General features: G+C 39.6%; 1 protein-coding gene across 5 annotated transcripts in view; it reads left to right on the top strand.

The window, feature by feature from the left end:
- Window positions 1–21,310, top strand: part of ubn2a (ubinuclein 2a) — a 115,375-nt gene that overhangs the window by 20,901 nt on the left and 73,164 nt on the right. For 4 of the 5 annotated variants that reach the window (XM_051934494.1, XM_028815565.2, XM_028815567.2 and 1 more), the window contains exon 3: window positions 18,404–18,499. The exons of the other annotated variant lie outside the window; for it this stretch is intronic. In XM_051934494.1, the coding sequence (XP_051790454.1) occupies window positions 18,404–18,499 (96 nt within the window). The remainder of the gene's footprint in view (window positions 1–18,403; window positions 18,500–21,310) is intronic. 5 annotated transcript variants of the gene reach the window in all.

Raw genomic sequence — 21,310 nt, forward strand, 5'->3', positions numbered from 1 at the left:
ATTCAGTACATAAAGGAGGTAATCTACAGATCTTAGTTACAGTAGATACCAGTCAGTTACTAATGGAAAATGTGACTAATCAGTGAATTTTAGAATTTTTAATTTTTTAAATGTTTTTGATGCAGTTCATTCCAAAAAAGAAAAAAAAACACAGCAAGTAATGTAACATTTTGATTGTAAAGTCAAGTATTCCTTAATTTAAAAATTATAAATGTGTGGGATTTACTGCATTAATAATAATAATAATTCTTTGCATTTATATAGCGCTTTTCTCACTACTCAAAGTGCTCCTATAGGAAGAAAAAAATGTGTGTAAAATAACAGGAATTATAACAGGAACAAAATCTGAAAAATTGAATGCTGGGAATACTTTTTGCAAAAATGTATGTGTTTGGTGATGCCTCAAAATCTTGAATGGCTTCTTGAATCTTGATGCTTGAACGGCCTCAAAGAGGTTCTGGGAAACCATTTGACTCCTCAGGATTCTCGGCAAGAATGGGTAAATGTTCTTCTCAACTGGGAACATTGCCATTAACTGGAATGAGCACTTTGAGGAGCTCATAAACCCCTATGCTGCACTTGGAGGCAATGCCAGATGAATAGGATGGGGATGGGTCTGTCTATGCGATGGAGACTAATGCTGTGATTATAAAGCTCTGTAGTGGCAAGGCCTCAGGATTAAATGAAATCTAACCAAATATTTTCAAAGTGTTTTAGCTAGTATGTCACTTCAGTGTTGTATCAAAGATTGAGATAGTGTCTCATGACTGGCAGACTGAATTTGTGGACACCATCACAAAGAGGTACACGTGTATGTGTGTGTGTTAGTTCCAGTTGCCCAGAGATCACACTCCTAAGCTTTCCTGGGAAAAATGAAGATTCTGTTGTGGCTTTAGAACAGTGGGTCAACTCTTTACTCTTACTGAAATGTTTTAGGGATCATGGCAGTCTGTCCTGTCTACATGTGGTGCATGGCTTTGGAAAACACCTATGTCAATGCACCCTATGTATTTTGTAGAAAGAAGGTGCTTCAAGAGTAAGGGCTTCAGTTATTGCTGCCATGTACCATTCTGTTCTTGTAACTGTTGAATGAGAGTTGTGTTTACATCCTTAGCTTTAGGAATGTCACAGTACCAGAATTTCTGTATTCAATATCAGTGCAATATCACAATATATGAAAACTGTTTAATACAATGGCAAAAACAGAAATCCCAGTCATTTAATTAAAAGTACCTCCATTATTCAGTTGAAGAATATTGCACCTTCTTCTGTAATACAATATAAAATACTAGCCAACCCGCGGCGTAACATACGGCGCATAATTATGTATTGATGGGTGAACACTTGCTGAACAACACAGTTGTCCAAATGGGGTGGGTTTGTGGATACCAGTGTGAGTGAATGAAAAGATGGACCTCTGGAGAGAGCAACATACAATTGTCTGTGACTGAAAGCGGGATCGTCTGTGATGATGGAGGCCACGCTGGTGAAAGTTACTTCCCAGCCCCCCCCCTCTCTCTTAGCAGCACGCAAGCCTCCCCAGCCCCCCCCCTCTCTCTCTCTCTCAGCAGCACGCGAGCCTCCCCAGCCCCCCCCTCTCTCAGCAGCACGGGAGCCTCCCCAGCCCCCCCCTCTCTCTTTCTCTCTCAGCAGCAGGCAGCCTCCCCAGCCCCCCCCCTCTCTCAGCAGCACGCAGCCACCCCAGCCCCCCTCTCTCTCAGCAGCACGCGAGCCCCCTCCCCCTCTCTCAGCAGAGCCTCCCCAGCCCCCCTCTCTCTCAGCAGCACGGGAGCCTCCCCAGCCCCCCCCCCTCTCTCTCTCAGCAGCACGGGAGCCTCCCCAGCCCCCCCTCTCTCTCTCAGCAGCACGCAGCCACCCCAGCCCCCCTCTCTCTCAGCAGCACGCAGCCACCCCAGCCCCCCCCTCTCTCTCAGCAGCACGCGAGCCCCCTCCTCCTCTCTCAGCAGCACACGAGCCTCCCCAGCCCCCCCTCTCTCTCAGCAGCACGTGAGCCTCCCCAGCCCCCCCCTCTCTCTCTCTCTCTCAGCAGCACGTGAGCCTCCCCAGCTCCCCCTCTCTCTCAGCAGCATGGAGCCTCCCCAGCCCCCCCCCCTCTCTCACTCTCAGCAGCATGCAGCCTCTCCAGCCCCCCTCTCTCTCTCTCAGCAGCACGCGAGCCCCCTCCCCCTCTGTCTCTCAGAAGCACGCCAGCCCTCTCTCTCTCAGCAGCACGCGAGCCCCCACCCCCTCTGTCTCTCTGCTTCGGGCATTTCTCCCCTGTGCAGTGTGTGAGCGAGTGAGGAGAGAGAGAAAGCCAGTACGTTACAGTGAGCGAGAGCAGGCTCGAAGGCAATGTGTTCCTGTGGTATAGCGGGTCCATAGCTCCCCTTCAAAAGGCCATTTTTAATCAGGCGACTGACAGTAGTGGAGTCAGGCACAGAGAAGGTCAGCTGCAGAGAGAGCGTCTCGACTGTTGCAGGGCCTGAAGCAGGTGAGAGCTAATGAAAATGAGGCACAGGGCTTATTGGGTTTTAAAGACTGCTTCCTTCATTGTGTTTTAACTTCAGTTTTAAAGGATTGCGCGGCTCTCACTTGCGCTGCCTGTGTGTGCGCCTCTGTCTCTCTCTGGCGTTGCCTCTCTCTCTGTGTGTGTGTGTGTGTGCGTGTGTGTGTGCGTGTGTGTGTGCGTGTGTGTGTGCGTGTGTGTGTGCGTGTGTGTGTGCGTGTGTGTGTGCGTGTGTGTGTGCGTGTGTGCGTGTGTGTGTGCGTGTGTGTGTGCGTGTGTGCGTGTGTGTGCGTGTGTGTGCGTGTGTGTGTGCGTGTGTGTGCGTGTGTGTGTGCGTGTGTGTGTGCGTGTGTGTGTGTGCGTGCGTGTGTGTGCGTGCGTGCGTGCGTGCGCGCGCGCCCCTCTGTCTCTCTGGCGCTGACTGTGTGTGCGCGGCTCTCTCTATCGCGCTGCCTGTGTGTGCCTCTGTATCTCTCTGGCGCTGCCTCTGTGTGAACCAAGGTTCCACTGAGGTTGACTAATGAAAAGTCAACGTGGCTCAGAGCTGCAACTGTACTGTGGCACAGACAAACAGAAATGACGGCATGTTTCCCTTGGCTTCGCGTCCAAGTTGGTGGGCGTGGCTCTGTGATTCTTTCGTCATATCCAATGGTCTAAGAGTTAGTGGGCGTGGCTCCTTCCTGCGTGCGCCATTGGCGTCTTACTTGTCGGCGGTTTAGTGAATCCACGCCCCTTCCGGCGTGCTTTCCATGGTCGGCTACTTGTCTCCTGGCTTAGTGAATTATATATATAGATATAAATACTAACAATTACAACAGCTTTAACATTGTGATATATTCTTCAAGTAGTTACCCAGCTATTATTTATGTAAACTAATACTGGCATTTATAAATCTCAAAATACAATTCAGGGCTTAATTTTATGATTGACATGGGGAATCCCCATGTCAGTCATCAACTACGGATGAGATAGTTAAATCCAAGATTATTTTTGATGTTTTCATTTAAACACACTCTTTTTAAAGCTGTTTTTGCAGAAACTTGCTTTTACAATCTGCTTTGACAAGGAGTCACTCTTGTTAGGTTTGTAACATTTGCTAATGTATTTGCTATATTAGCTGATTAAAAATACTTACGAAAGAGTAATACTTAACAAATGGGTCAAGTTAGTGAATTTTCAAATATCACAACCCCCTGGTGCTTTAATTTTCCAAATCTCTTCCTTCTTACATTTGTCCTACTTTATGGGTATCTGTGTGAAATCAACACTTGTCAGATTTACATTAATCCATTATTTCAAAACTCCTGTAAAACAGCCTTTGTTCTGTTATTTTTAGGTGTCTTGAGTAATTTTGCTACTGCTTATGTCCATGTACAACTTCAGAATTAGAAAATTAACTTGACCAATGTTGCCAGTATTCACTTACTTCTACCTGAGACACTGCAACCAATTCAGCAACCTACCTTTCAAGTACATAACACATGATTTTTCAGTATTTTCATCACATTTTAAGGAGTATACTCATAAGCATTAGTTTACCTTCAAAAACCAAATGAATGACACAGATTTAGCATTTGCGAATTTGTATTCAGCCATGAAATATGCTGCTTTGGCAGTCTTGTTAACTGTATGTATGTCTCTGTGATTAGGCTTTTCCATGAATGCATTAGATATGTTAATATTGAGATGTTCCTTGAAGCATGAAAACACTGAATCTCTTATATATATTTCTCTTCTGGTTTGTCCTGCTTCCACTTCAAAACCGGTCCTGCCCACATGCAGCCGACACGGCATTTCTCGATTCCTATTCGTCCTCTTCCATGTCATGCACTATACTGGCCTGCTGAGCGTAATACATCCAACAAGTACTCTAGGTGCTGCCACAACAGTAAAGTAGCTTTACCACCATTGCGGGAACCACCTGTGTCTTTACAACAGCTTCTAACACAGCAAATATCAGAAGCTAAAAATTATCGTGAACACATTTGAGAATACAACTCTTCTCTAGCATTTGCTTCCATGGATGCACAGATAACTCAACCTCCTGGCCACGGACCATACTGTTTTAAAATACATGGGCAAATTTATCACCAAATCTCTCCACTATACGCTAACATTTCTACCTCTCCAGTATATGGACAGTTGTATGTTTTTGATACAGCGCAAGCTACTGAAGTACGCTTACAAAATAAAGCAAACTCTGCATGCAGCTAAAATGTACTTCTCCAGCTAGATTCCATGCTCGGAACCATCAACCCCTTCGCCAGTTCATACAAACACATACATGAAATCGTTCAGTCCAATCAAACAGCATCTGTATGAATGGTTTTCAAGGAAAACCCTAGGCAGGATTTACGACGATACAATGCCCCAACATGTCACACCGATGTTGCAGCGATGTTTGTCGGAGAAGATGGCGAAACGCCTGCCGAAAGGGACATTTGCATCTATCCCATAGGCAACTCCTGTAAACAGATTTCCATGCTCAATATGAATTGCGATCCTACGGTTTACCCACTTTTATTCCCTTATGGAGACATTGGCTGGCACAAAGATTTACAACATGTTCCCGATAAAAGAACCGCCAAGCGAATCAGGCTTACTCAATGCCAATTTTATGCGTACAGATTAGCAATGAGGAATACATTTAGTATTTTGCACTCTAGCGGCAAACAATTCCAACAGTACAGTAATCCCTCCTCCATCGCGGGGGTTGCGTTCCAGAGCCACCCGCGAAATAAGAAAATCCGCGAAGTAGAAACCATATGTTTATATGGTTATTTTTATATTGTCATGCTTGGGTCACAGATTTGCGCAGAAACACAGGAGGTTGTAGAGAGACAGGAACGTTATTCAAACACTGCAAACAAACATTTGTCTCTTTTTCAAAAGTTTAAACTGTGCTCCATGACAAGACAGAGATCACAGTTCCGTCTCACAATTAAAAGAATGCAAACATATCTTCCTCTTCAAAGGAGTGTGTCAGGAGCAGATCATGTCACAGAGATAGAGAAAAGCAAACAAATCAATGTTTGGCTTTTAAGTATGCAAAGCACCGCGGCACAAAGCTGTTGAAGGCGGCAGCTCACACCCCCTCCGTCAGGAGCAGACAAAGAGAGAGAGAGAGATAGAGAGACAGAGTTTGTTTTTCAAGCAAAAATCAATACTTGCCCTTCGAGCTTTTAAGTATGCGAAGCACCGACATGCTGCACAAAAGATAGCAACGTGAAGATAATCTTTCAGCATTTTTAGACGAGCGTCCGTATCGTCTAGGTGTGCGAACTGCCCCCCTGCTCAATCCCCATAAGTCAGGATCACAGAAAGTCAGCACAAGAGAGAGAGAAAAGTAAGCAATCTAGCTTCTCAGCCATCTGCCAATAGCGTCCCTTGTATGAAATCAACTGGGCAAGCCAACTGAGGAAGCATGTACCAGAAATTAAAAGACCCATTGTCCGCAGAAACCCGCGAAGCAGCGAAAAATCCGCGATATATATATATAAACTAGCAAAATCCCCGCGCTTCGCAGCGGAGAAGTAGTGTGTTAAAGAGGTTATGTAACCATATATATACATAAACATATATACATATATATACATATCTACATATACACATCTACATATATCCACATATACATATATATATATATACACATATACAAATTTACATATCTACATATATAATATATATATATATATATATATATATATATATATATATATATATATATGTATATATATAGATATAAATATAGACATACATACATTCACACATATATACATATATACATATATATATATATATATATATATACTGTATATATACATATCTACTTATTGGCTCCTGTATTTAGGATATAGCGGGTTGGATAATGGATGGATGGACATCTGTATGCATAGCCCTATTTGCCCGTTTTCGTTTTTTTTCTTTCTTCAGTAATATTTCAGTAAACCCGGAGCTTGTCAGTTCAAATCCTGGTACTGACACCACTGTGTGACATTGAGGAAGTCACTTCACCTGCCTGTGCTGCAAAAAAGAAAAGTAATGTAAGAAATTGTACCTCATATGTTGCAAGTTGCTGGAATAAAGGCATAAGTAAAATAGATAAATATGTATTATACACATAGGAACTATTAATTTATTTTCAGTTAAGTCATCTGCAGCAAACTTTTATAAATGAGGGTTTCTCATTTTTAGATGTGCAAACTGTTTCTTCTTCATTGACATTTTCTCTTGGAGAGGTTTTTTCATTTCATTGAAAATTAAAGCAGCAGCTGCCAAAATATGTAGCTTTCTTATTAATTTTTCAACATTGTGTAAAATAAATTTATAAAGTAACATAAAAGGTTTAAATACTGGTTATCCTTTTACACTAAAATATTACTAAAGAGAAACAAAAAAAGTAAAATGGATATGTTCTTTTTCTTTAAGGAGATTAAATATTACTGAAGAAAGAAAAAAATAAATAAAACAGCCAAATGGGGCTATGCATACGAACTTAAAAGGTTTAAATAAAACAGAAATATATATTTTATTTTTACTTGCTTAACTTGTGGAGGGTGTATCCTGTAGCAAAGCCCTAACTTTTTTCGTGAAAGCCCGTTTCAGTCAATAAGTCTTAAAAAAAGGTGTAAAGATATTAACAATAAGCTAAGCAAACCCAGGAAGACATGGAATCGTTTAAATCAAGTATCATTACATCTTCCTTTCTTAAAGAGAAGTAAGGCAGTACTTATAAGCTTACATATTTATATATAGACATACATAAATATATATATATATATCTATATCCGAAGCCGTGCAAGCACACTCTTGAGAATGCAACGTATAGTTGTACAGAAGAAAAGCAATCTTGCCTCAAATGAATGACAACCTTTTGTAGGTCTATGAACTTAATTTAAACTTTAGGTTTACACGGTGCTTTCTTTCCGAAGTACCTGCACTCATGAATATGTCTGTATGTGTCAGTCGGTCAAATCCACGCGCTTCGCACTGGCGAAGTACTGCTTTTAAATTTTTATTAAGAAGAAAAGAAAACCTTTTTAAATACTAATAACAGTTTGTTAAGGATCTGTTTTTTTGTGAAGCTGCCTTCACTCGAGTGATCACTTTGAGCTGACTTGTTGGCCAACTATAAGCGTTACCTGGTAGGTAACCACCCATACAATCAGATTGTGAATCAGACTACGAATGCCGTGAATGTAATTACCCCGATCTACATGTTGTCAAATAAACGAACCACACGCCGTGGCGCAATTTTAGGGGCTTCGCCTGTAGCGCTGACGTCCGAGGTTCGATTCCCGTAAGGGAGTGAAGTGAGTGGCTGGTTACCTACCAGGTAACGCTTATGGTTGGCCAGCAAGTGAGGTAACATCAGCCACGGTGCCTTCAGTTGTGAGAAGCAGATCATAGAATGGTTGAAAATAGTTTACTGTCAAATAATGCAAAGAGTACGCGACATGTCTTTCCCTCTTATTCTTGGCTCATCAGGCGTACACACTCACTGCACTCGCTTACGGTAATCGAACCTCGGACGTCAGCGCTAGAGGGGCTTCGCAGCGGTGAAGTATTGCTTTTAAATTTTAATTAAGAAGAAAAGAAAACCTTTTTAAATTAAGTCTTAAAAAGAGGTGTAAAGATATTGACAATAAGCTACGGAAACCCACCAAGAAATGCAATCGTTTAAATCAAGGCGCGAGTCGAAAAACACCATCCCATAATATTAGTTAACGATTAACACATTTCTATATGTATTGTAAGCATACAATACAACTGATAATATGTTGCGCTTATTTATCTGGTGTACCAACATTTTTGCGCATTTAACGTCTGAAATCTAACGTGGTTTGTGCCCTTCAGAATGAAAACAGTTTGCATTTACCTTTTTAATAAAAGGCGAGCTTTTAAGCCTGAGAAATCACCCCGTAAATGCACACGTTTAATTGCACATGTGTTAATATGTATGCTTACACAGTATTAAAAGACACTCAAAAATTAACGTCATTTACCTTTGTTCCCGCGTTTGACTCGTGCTGTAAATCTCTTCCTTGTTTTTAGTTCACGTGATTACGTAGGAGGCGTGATGACGCGATACGTGACTCCGCCTCCTCCATTAGAGTATATGGACAAAAAACAGGTTCCAGTTATGACAATTACGCGTAGAATTTCGAAATGAAACCTGCCTAACTTTTGTAAGTAAGCTGTAAGGAATGAGCCTGCCAAATTTCAGCCTTCCACCTACACGGGAAGTTGGAGAATTAGTGATGAGTCAGTCAGTGAGGGCTTTGCCTTTTATTAATATGTATAGATTATGCATAGAATTTCGAAATGAAACCTGCCTAACTTTTGTAAGTAAGCTGTAAGGAATGAGCCTGCCAAATTTCAGCCTTCCACCTACACGGGACGTTCGAGAATTAGTGATGTCAGTCAGTGAGGGCTTTGCCTTTTATTAATATGTATAGATATGCTTACATATAAAATCCGCGATGGAGTGAAGCCGCGAAAGGCGAAGCGCGATATAGCGAGGGATTACTGTACTTCGTAGATGCGTATGTTAAAGCAGAGGACGCGTGTCTCAACTATCTCAGATTACATCAACAAGATCTGTGCGTGGAACTATCAGAGGCACTGCAAGCAAACGCTGAAAATACCAACGTACGTGTTGGCAAAATTATCTTGGAAATGTGGACAGTAATATGAAGTCCAAGATACATGCAACAAAATGATCAGGATGCCATGGCCATAGTACGTAAATTCGGAAAGCCTGATTTATTTATCACTTTCACATGTAATCCTACTTGGCCGGAAATTCTACATGCACACTGCATCTTTCAAGAAGTATTTATTTCTTCTTGATTTCTGAATTCCTTTCTCACCGTTTTCCGTTCCTATTCTTGCACCGCTGTATGCGGGTGTCGACTAGTACATTTTATTTTGGTATTAACAAATGAAGCAGCTTATTTAATCACTGGTTTAAATAAGCTAGATAGCCACTTGATTTCAATTTTGCTTTGTTTACTTAACTTGTGGCTAGTAACATTTCCTGTATGTGGTTTCTTCCCACACCCCATAATCCTATATACATGATTCTGGATGTGTGTGACTGTCAAAGTCATATTCACAAAGCCAGTTCAGTATGTTAAACTTTATTTTGACACACATATCAAGTCACCCAGTGCCATGTAAAAGATAACTGACAGCTGTTGATTACTCTTCTTAAATACACTTGTTAATTACAGAAGTATGTGATTAGTTTTCATTTCTCCTGTCCTTACAAGTTACTGATAAAAAGATGCTTGGAGTCAAGATTCTGCTACACTAGATTATACTTGTTTTCATATCTTTAGCACAAGGACTGGAATACTTGTCCTTATGTTAAAATAGCAGCAGGACTAGGTCACAGGTCAACAGGCCTTTAATAAAATGCTGTCTAAGAGTGCTAAGGGCAGAAGCTAACTGTTAACAAGAATATAAATCGTTCAATATAATTGCATAGTAAAAAATCCTATTTAGTATTAAATATCAACTCTATCCCAATGTTTCCCCATGACCTTGAGCTGTATACTGCATTAGAAAATGGATGGACGCTTGGATAGACATCTGTAGACATGTAGATATGTAATGCAAAGCCTCTGTTCCTTTATCAGGACCGTGTATGATATTGTTATATAAAGTGATTGATCATCCCATCATTTCTTCTCCTTTGAAATTTGTGACACTACAAGTTAAGCTATTACTGTACATTGCATGCTATTGCTAATTTCATTGCACTTTGAAAGCACAAGCAAAACTATTTCTGAACTGACTCTTTGCCCCCCTTCTTTTAATAATAGCATTCCTTCAGCAGTACACTGAAATTCTCCTACCTCAAACTTAGAATTTATTGACTTGACTACTGCTATTTTTCTTTTCAACATGTGTTAAAACGGTGCTGTAACATCACCCCTGTAAGCTATTTTTGTTTTTTTTACTCACTTTTCTCTCACATGATTGTGTGTTTTGAAGTAATTTGTCTGTTTGCAGACTTTCCTGATTGTAGTACAGATTCTCAGTCAGCACTACCAATACTGTAAAAAAGCTAGTATTGTTACATTTTGAGAATTATGGTATCCATATGGTTCCTGAAATGTAGGTTCATTTGACCTCCTTTTATTCAATGTGGATGTTTGATTCTGCCAAAGATGTATATTGTTTCCTCTGCAGTTGACGATTTTCATGGACAGGATATCGCAGTACAGCTTTTTAGGACTGAAAGCCTGTGTGATAAAATGAGGTCAGTAGACCACAGCCAGAGTGAAGAAAAGGCAATGAGGAAGATTAGCTTCCTTCATCACTAACCTTCAGAAAATTCAGTCACCCCAAGACTGCAGATTAAAAGCCATATTCTGATATTGGAGCCAGATGCTCCATTGATCCTCAGTGCCAAAAGCTGAAGACGAATCAGGTTATAGAAAAAAGATGATTTTCAAAAGAAAGAGTGTTGTGAGCAGGGCTTTTGCAGTCATGCTGGAATTGTAGTGTCTGTGTTCAAAGCAATTTTAGGGCTACTGGGTGGGGGGTAATGTTAAATTTGAATTGTAATGAGTTAAAATTTCTAATCTCACATACATAGATTCAATTTCTTCCTGCTGGTCTTTTGATAAAAATATAGCCGGTTTTCCAAATTTTATAAGTTTTGTATTTTGTTTAATGTTACTCAGTGTTTGTAACTTCTTTAATAAATAATATAAAAGAGCCACAATGACATTCCTACAGCCTTTAAATCCAAACTTTAACAGATTAGGATACTTGAAAGTAGCCTGATAGTTCACAGTGGCAGTGATAAAACTCCTGGTATCTTGTATGTTACATGCTTTCAATCAACATAGTAAATATGAATCTAATTACAAACAGAGGAGCAAGGTTATTATAGTTAACAAAAACTAAATTCCAAACAAAAACTATTATTAAAAATAACATTTTCGTAAACTGATATACCATATACTGATGAAAATACCATATATACTCGCATTTACAGTGCATCCTTAAAGTATTCACAGCGCATCACTTTTTCCACATTTTGTTATGTTACAGCCTTATTCCACAATGGATTAAATTCATTTTTTTCCTCAGAATTCTACACACAACACCCCATAATGACAATGTGAAAAAAGTTTACTTGAGATTTTTGCAAATTTACTAAAAATAAAAAAATTGAGAAAGCACATGTACATAAGTATTCACAGCCTTTGCCCTGAAGCTCAAAATTGAGCTCAGGTGCATCCTGTTTCCCCTGATCATCCTTGAGATGTTTCTGCAGCTTAATTGGAGTCCACCTGTGGTAAATTCAGTTGATTGGACATGATTTGGAAAGGCACACACCCGTCTATATAAGGTCCCACAGTTGACAGTTCATGTCAGAGCACAAACCAAGCATGGAGTCAAAGGAATTGTCTGTAGACCTCCGAGACAGGATTGTCTCGAGGCACATATCTGGGGAAGGTTACAGAAAAATTTCTGCTGCTTTGAAGGTCCCAATGAGCACAGTGGCCTCCATCATCCGTAAGTGGAAGAAGTTCGAAACCACCAGGACTCTTCCTAGAGCTGGCCGGCCATCTAAACTGAGCGACCGGGGGAGAAGGGCCTTAGTCAGGGAGGTGACCAGGAACCCGATGGTCCTCTGTGGAGAGAGGAGAACCTTCCAGAAGGACAATCATCTCTGCAGCAATCCACTAATCAGGCCTGTATGGTAGAGTGGCCAGACGGAAGCCACTCCTTAGTAAAAGGCACATGGCAGCCCGCCTGGAGTTTGCCAAAAGGCACCTGAAGGACTCTCAGACCATGAGAAAGAAAATTCTCTGGTCTGACGAGACAAAGATTGAACTCTTTGGTGTGAATGCCAGGCGTCATGTTTGGAGGAAACCAGGCACCGCTCATCACCAGGCCAATACCATCCCTACAGTGAAGCATGGTGGTGGCAGCATCATGCTGTGGGGATGTTTTTCAGCGGCAGGGACTGGGAGACTAGTCAGGATAAAGGGAAAGATGACTGCAACAATGTACAGAGACATCCTGGATGAAAACCTGCTCCAGAGTGCTCTTGACCTCAGACTGGGGCAATGGTTCAGCTTTCAGCAGGACACCGACCCTAAGCACACAGCCGAGATATCAAAGGAGTGGCTTCAGGACAACTCTGTGAATGTCCTTGAGTGGCCCAGCCAGAGCCCAGACTTGACTCCGATTGAACATCTCTGAAGAGATCTTAAAATGGCTGTGCACCGATGCTTCCCATCCAACCTGATGGAGCTTGAGAGGTGCTGCAAAGAGGAATGGTCGAAACTGGCCAAGGATAGGTTTGCCAAGCTTGTGGCATCATATTGAAAAAGACTTGAGGCTATAATTGCTGCCAAAGGTGCATCGACAAAGTACTGAGCAAAGGCTGTGAATACTTATGTACATGTGATTTCTCAGTTTTTTTTGTTTTTAATAAATTTGCAAAAACCTCAAGTAAACTTTTTTCACATTGTCATTATGGGGTGTTGTGTGTAGAATTCTGAGGAGAAAAATGACTTTAATTTTTAGGCTGTAACATAACAAAATGTGGAAAAAGTGATGCGCTGTGAATACTTTCTGGATGCACTGTAAGTTCTCCTGCAGATAAGGGGCTTGATTTTTTTTTTTTTTTTTTTTTACTCTTTATTTCGCCATATACAATTTATTGTATTAGGAATTTGTTAGTTTTTGCATACCCCTTGGGGTCAGAGCGTAGGGTCAGCCATTGTACAGTGCCCCTGGAGCAATTGCAGGTTAAGGGTCTTGCTCAAGGGCCCAGCAGAGTAGGATCTCTTTTTTGGCAGTGACGGGGATTTGAACCGGCAACCTTCTGGATACCAGCACAGATCCTTGGCCTCAGAGCCACCACTCCGCCTGTATATATGTGTGTAGTTCAGTTTGTGACAAAAGAAAAAAGCACAACTTGTGGCCAGGATACTGTTTAACTCTTTTAGGGCGGATGTCGACTTTTGTCGACATGAGGGGTTGAAGGCGAATGTCGACAAAAGTCGACATCCAGGGATAGGGGGCGACAATCAGCTGTTAATGGCGACAAATCTCACTGTCACGTAACAGGCATTCCCTCTGTGCTTGGAGGAATGCTGGACTCGTTGACTCGGCAACTAAACCTTGCGTGTGCGTGAGTTGCGAAATGTAAACAATGGCAAGATGGCATCGATATGTGAAAAGGGAGCGAAGCAAGTGCAGAAAAGAAAACACTCGGCAGACGATGTTTTGCGCATTATCGCGGAGTCGTACTCTTGATTTTTCAGAATCGGATTTTATTGGCAGTGATCAGGAGATCGAGCAAGAGAGTGAGAAGCAGGCATCAGCTGATCAGACACCAGCCGATGCCGCGCCAGCGGATCTGCTGCCAGTTGAGTGCCTTCACACAGCCGATGCATCTACGGCAAGGTTCGCATGGGATAAATACACAGACATTGATCCTTTGAGAGCCGATCTGGCTACCGGAGTTTACAAGACGGCATGGCTTGCTGTTGGACACGACAGATCACCAGCTGCTGTACTTCAGGCTGCTCTCTCCTGATGCTGCTTTTCAGCTACTGTCAGACGAGACAAACAGGTAGGCAGAGATTTTTTTTGAATCACGGGCTGCGTTTGCATCGCATTCTCGTTTTTCAAAGTGGAAACCCACAACGAAAGACGAGATGAAGTGCGCTGTGGCATTACAAATAGAGATGGGACAGAACTGGTGATATAACTTCAGGGAGCATTGGTCCAAACGTGTTTTGTCCCCTGGTGGCTTAGGTACATGCTGCTGCAAAGTTTTATTCACTTCTGTAATAAACAGAAGCAAATCCCATGGGGTGAGCCAGGCTATAATGCCATACATAAAGTTCATAAAGTTTCAGAAGATGAAAAGAGGTGACAATACGATTTTCATGCAGGCAGAAAACTTGGTGGCAGTGACATGGCACGATGGCAAATGGGTGACTTGTCTCTCTACAGTACACACTAACAATATATGTGAGAAAGTGCAGCAACAGACAATTGAAAAATAGGCACCAAAGCAACACATATTGTAAGGAGTGCAATGTGGCAATGACTGAAATTGGCTGCTTTGAGCGAGATCAGACTTTGCTGTGTAAAATGTATGTGATATGTATGTAAAATCATAGAGTATGCAGGCTCATACAACATGCAAGACAGTAACATTTGTCAAAAGTAAATATTTTTTGTTGATTTGATATGTTAAACAATTGCTTTGTGTTCTTTTTTAAAAAATGTTAGTTTTTGGAAAAATATTCAGCCCTGGGAGAAAAGAAACAAAAAAAAAATTAGCCCTAAAAGAGTTAAAGAAATAGATGCACTGGACAATTCAATTTTAAAATGTATCCTTAATATTACATTAGGGAAATATTTATTTGGTGTGAATACTGTTTTATATGCCTTTGCATAAAAACAGCTATTACCTAAAATCAACCATAGCTTGAAAGCTGTTCTGTTTGAGCTTCAGGACCTTTTTTGACATGTGCATAAATATAAGAAATATTAGAAATGTTATACCAAAATTAAGATAAGATTGAATTGAAAAATATCCTGTTATGTTCATGAAGTTCATTTGATTGTCATTTAGAAATATAGCCGGAGACACAGGAATGTGCAGGTTAAATGGTGAATCGATACACATCTTTTATGATACGAATTGATGCATTGATTTACAATCAATTTTTTTTTTTTACAACCCTAGTGCAAAGTCATTGCTTTGGGTGTTAATACTTGAGAGAGACCAAGATAGAAAGGAAATATGAAGTATATAGATGCACAGTGTTTTTTTCTCCAAATATGGGCATGCCAGTGGCATTTGGGAATGGAACCAAAATGTTACTGTACTTGGTGCTTCGTCTTCAAAGCAAAAGGAATAAAAGGACCAGTTACAATGAAGAAACTTGAATCTTGAGAAGTCAGAGGGTGAAAAGGATTTTTTATTCTGGTTAAAAGCCAAGCAAAATGACACCTTTTATTGGCTAACTAGAAAGATTACAATATGCAAGCTTTCGAGGCAACTCAGGCCCCTTCTTCAGGCAAGATGTTGCCTCGAAAGCTTGCATATTGTAATCTTTCTAGTTAGCCAATAAAAGGTGTCATTTTGCTTGGCTTTTCTCTACATTCATAATGGCTAACACGGTACAACACCCTAGTACTACTTATTCTGGTTAAGAAACATAACCAAACACAACCCTATCAAATAAAAATAAAATAGCAAGTACAATGGTAATTTTCGTAGACATTAAGTACTCAACCCCTAGCCAACAAAGGGAGGAATGTGGCTAGAGAGTCCTGTGTAAAATGATTATTTATATAGGAAAAATGGCTAATGGAACGGTTTAGCACAGTACTAGCATTTTTAGTTTATAGCTGCATAAGGAAGTTCTTGCCAAGTTTTGAAAAGAATTATGAGCAGATCATTGGGAAGTCGAGCAAAATGACACCATTCTGGCTATTTATAATTACAAACTGCCTGAAGAAGGGACCTGAGTTGCCTTGAAAGCTTCAGTATTATATTATCTGTTCAGTAAAAGGTGTCATTTTGCTTGACTTCTCATTGCATTCATAATGGTTAACACGGTACAACACCCTACCAGAGCAAATCATTGTAAAGAGAAGAATTAAGTGATTGGCCTTGAATTTAAAATCTTTGCCATCTAAGAGATATGCAAATAATTTTGTCAAAAATGGTTTAAGTATACTCTAGGCCTTTGACAAATAATGCAACATTGATGCAGGCATTTGATAACATCACTCATAGGTTGGATGTTGCTCTGGGTACTTTTGATCCTGTACATGTGAGCAGTGAACACTTTTTAGTTGAATTATAGTTTGCCTTGTTCGTATTTCATTAAAATATATTGTATGAATGGCAGAATTACATTCATTTTCTGAGATTTTGATTAAGAGATCCCATTTCAGTACTTTAAGATCATTAATGAGCAAGTTCTTTGAGATGTTTTTGATATATAGTGGAACCTTGGTTCACGAACGTCTCGGAACACGTACAAATCGGTTTACGACCAAAAAGTTCACCAAATTTTTGCATCTGTTCACAACCACACACTCCGTATACAAACAAGCCAGTTTCCCTTTCGGTTTGTACATATTCAGTCTCTCCCTGTGCATTTCCTGTGCAGCGAGCAAGAGAGAGAGCGAGAGAGCACCACACACACACACACACACACACACACGAGAGAGAGACAGGAGAGAGACACACACACACACACACACACACAGGTGGGCGAGAGAGAGAGAGACACACACACACACAAGAGAGAGACACACAGGCAGCGTGAGAGAGAGGGCTGGACGCATAAGGTAGGAAGGCAGTTAAAGAATGCACTGTGCTTGTTTTTGTTTTCACTTCTGTTTACAGCGATCAGTTCGTAGCATGCATTGAAGTTTAAGTCAGAGAATTTCAAAAACGGGGTTTACCTCACATGCATTTATTGGTTACTTTGCAAAAAAAAATTATTAACTGCTGATGATGTAGATCGTTTTGTCTGTGCTGAAATTCCAAACAGAGAAACCTATCCTGAATTATGGTACAAAGTCATTAAACACATGTCTCATGGATCTCATTTAAAAGATTCAGCATGTTGGGACTCTAAAGATTCCAAATATTGTTTTTAAAGAAGTTCTGAAATAAAAGTGAAACTAATGAAATAGCAACAATTCAAAGAAAAAAAATCTTAAAGGTGTGTATCTGGAAAACCAAACACGGGGGTTGGCAAGCGAAGCAAGCAGGGGGCGAAGCCCCCTAGTTATCATATAATAAAAACATACATTTGATGTGAGTCTATAACATCCTGTGTAAATTTATGGTAGTTGTAAAAGTTAGCACTGAAGAGATAAAAGCAGACATACAAACGCAGCTCATTTGTTTTTTTCTTGGTGTCTTGAGGAGCAAACAGAAAACATGGGGTGGGTGGCAGCATAATGAATGTAGATATTATTACAGTTTTGCATTTTGTTTGTGTAAGTATACTAATTTTTATATTTCTCAATAATGGAAATTTACAGAAAGAGAAAAGCCTTGCTTTTCCTTTATGACTAAAACAATAATCCTCTAAGTATAGTTAATGAAATAACAGTGTAGCAAAGTTGTCTTCATGTGCTGTAAAATTCTTATTTGTAATGCGCATACCGAATTTTTGATTTTTATTTATTTTGTAAAACCTTCTTGTTACCTCTTGTTTATTGGAAGATTTAGACGAATGGGATTGAACTTTCAAATGTGTTAGAAATATAGTTACAAAAATAGTTTTTCTCAACTCTCTCTTAAGGAATTTTAACAAGTAATGATTGTAATATTCACTGGTAGTAGTGTGTTACTAAAACCTCTTTAAACTGCAGTATTTTGTGTTAAAAGCAGTGTTTGGACCATGGAACTGATTTTGCTTGTATCCACCTTCTTTGTGGAATTATAAAGAAATACATATTTTTATTGCTTTTTCATTTAGATTTTTGATGTTTACACAGTATTGATTGATGGGATAATTGTGTATGTGGTTCAAGTACAGTATTTTGCTCATTTGAAACAAAGTTGCTATTTCTCTTTCCATTCTCTTTATGTGAGTTTGAATGCAACAGTCTGGTGTTATGATTTCAGTCTTCCCATGGTGTAGTTATTTTTACTCTGCCTGCAAAAGTGACATTGCAGGATGTAGAACAACATGATAGTGTATCTGTGCAAGGCTGAACTTCTTGGTATCTTAATTTACTTTAACTCATTCCACCATCATGTCAGTCTCCTAAGATATTGCTAGGGAAGTAGAATATAGTCTTTGGGTTAAAACTTGTTTGTATTTTGAGTAATAAGTTTAGTTATATATTATGCATTCCGTCCTCTCACAGGCAACAAACAAGAAACGCAGGGATCGGCTCCAGGATCTCATTGACATTGGCTTTGGCTATGATGAGACCGACCCTTTTATAGATAATTCTGAAGCTGTAAGTATTTTCTCTTCTTTTTAGCAAGCTAATTCTTGAAGAGCAGTGTTACATCAGCTTTTCATTTTTCCCATTTTTGTTTTTCTCATTTCTTTTTTGTATTTTGGACCAAGTTTGTACAATTAATTATCATAACACAAACTATATCAAAATCTCACTTGGTATTATTTTGGTTGAAATTGCATAAATTGCTTGTACACACATTCAAAGACAGCAAGAAGATCAGGCATACATGAAATTTATAATTGAAATTAAAAGAGCTTAAAAGAATCTAACTGAACTAAAAGCCTATACACTAATGCAATTTGTTTTCATTTGTAGTTGTGCTTATCTTGCTTATTTCCATCTCTGACACCACTCCCCATTGAAGTATGTGATTGTGATAAATGTAATGAATTATTATTATCTGCTTAGTGTTTAGCTCACTGAGTGACTGTTTTGTCAGTGAGCAAAGCCATATATTTGCTGAAGATTGTTCAATTTAGGTAAATGGAATGTATATTTTCACAGAACAGTGCTCTCTTTGCAACCCCTGGAAGTTTTTGTCTTGTATCTTTCCAGTAATCCTTAAATTCCACAGAAGAGTAGAGACCCTTATTTGAGGCTCAGTGTAGATAGCTGTAGAAAAGCTGTTGTCCCAGTTCATAATATCACTATGATATTGTTGTGCCCTGAATTTTGCAGTGTTGATGGTTGTTTTTAGGTTTTTGGACATTATTGAGATATATGACACTAGTCAATTTTAAATTTCCCCCCTTTAGTCGCAAACAACCAGCCAGCTCCCATGTCTTTACTGATATGGAAGTGCAGAATGCCCTGCATACCGTGATGTATTTATTCCTACACAAATGTGCAAAAGAACAAGCAAATTGCTGTAAAGAATAGTTTTCGCTTAAAGAACAACAAACCTGAACATATTATCTAGTAGATACAAGCACAAATTAATCCAAACATGAATATATTAATAGGCTTTGCAATAATCTCCTAATCTCCAAATTCCATGCATTTCTATATTTGTATCTAAAATACACTTTTTGTGTGTCCGTTTGGCAATTCTGTACATCATATCTCTACATCATAGAAATTATTGGGCCCTACAGTTAATTATGAAATTTTAAATATGAAAATTGATCATAATGGCCTACTTTGTTGTCCAGTGTTATACTCCAGCAACAGCAGCGAGGTTGTGTCTGTATTGTACCAGCTCAGGCCAAGTGAATGAGTTTTATAGCTGTAATACTAATGACTGCTAACTTCACGTGGTGAGCAGTGGATGAGTAGTTTTTTTCTGACGCTTGTGTCAAAGTCCTGACAAGACTAGGCTTGAGTTGCTAAACCAGGTCAATGTGACAGTGACCATAGTCACATTTTCCCAGCAAAACACTTTGACTGTAAAAGGGGTTAGTTTGATATGTGACTTGGTGATGAAGCGTTAAACTGGAAGCTCTATCACCATAGGAAAAGGCCACCAATAGGGAAAGGGATGGGGTGTGTATTATTATACCATACCATATGTATAACCCATATCAAATAAAAGGACATGAGGTCTGTGTTGATTACTTAGATTTCAACCTGTCTTGAATAGGTAGAACAGCAGTATAGCATGTAAATGCACTTTGTTTTTATGTCTTATTTTCGTTGCTTCTTTTACTTTTATAAATACTGAGCTTTTTTTTTGCTTGTTATCAGAAGGTCATGTGGAGTGTAAAACATTATTTTTAACTAAAAAGTACCTAACGCAAAAAATAAAAGAAAAAGAACAGATAATTACTTAAGATGCCAGGGGCCACCCCATCAAGTTAAAGTAGTTATTTGGTGGCAGACTCCTAGGTATACTATCTTAGCAGTAGCTTGTTGTCCTAGTGAAAATTTTAAAATTCTACAAAAACATGTATCTAACATTTATTTCTTGCAAAGAAATATACTTCAGAATAAACTTTGCGATAATGCCCTCTTTGAAAGGTCGTAAATAAACAAAAGACTAATTAGTTTCTGAATGGAATGGGTTTGTATAAGCAGTGTAGCAAACAACTCAGTTTTAAGCTGTTATTCTACTGCACTGCAGAGATTGTGTTATAGCTCTCTTTGAATTTTCTTGCTAACTCCCATCAAGCTATGGAAGTGCTGTACCTGCTTTTCTTCAAGTTAATTATCTGTAACAATTTTAACAAATTGGACCTGAAATGCTGAAAGCGGCCCGATCACTATTGCTCACCTTCCTGAATTGTAAGGCTGCTAATAAAAGGATAGACCAATATCACCCCCTGAAAAGCCCTGCCATACATCCCTCTTTCAATATAATCAACTTGAAACAGTCAAGTGAATATATGCAGTATATGGAGAAAATAAAGATAATTATAAGACAATTTTAGCAAAACACACAGATGAAAACAGCAGTACCCTTTTTCCCTCTCCAACACAATAATCCCTATAAGTATGAATAAAAATATATATATTGAAATGCATACCCCAGCCCCTCCCGAAGTTCATACAATAGTCAAGAGTTCGAATTGTCGTCTTATAATGGATGGATGAATTTAAGATTCTTTCATTGTCCAGCTTCTACATTTAAACCTTTAAATCTCTTATATCTATATATATAATTCACTAGGCCAGAAGACAAGTAGCCGACCATGGAAAGCACGCCGGAAGGGGCGTGGATTCACTAAACCGCCGACAAGTAAGACGCCAATGGCGCACGCAGGAAGGAGCCACGCCCACTAACTCTTAGACCATTGGATATGACGAAAGAATCACAGAGCCACGCCCACCAACTTGGACGCGAAGCCAAGGGAAACATGCCGTCATTTC

Source organism: Erpetoichthys calabaricus, chromosome 12 (assembly GCF_900747795.2).
Source record: "Erpetoichthys calabaricus chromosome 12, fErpCal1.3, whole genome shotgun sequence".
Classification (NCBI taxonomy): domain Eukaryota; kingdom Metazoa; phylum Chordata; class Cladistia; order Polypteriformes; family Polypteridae; genus Erpetoichthys; species Erpetoichthys calabaricus.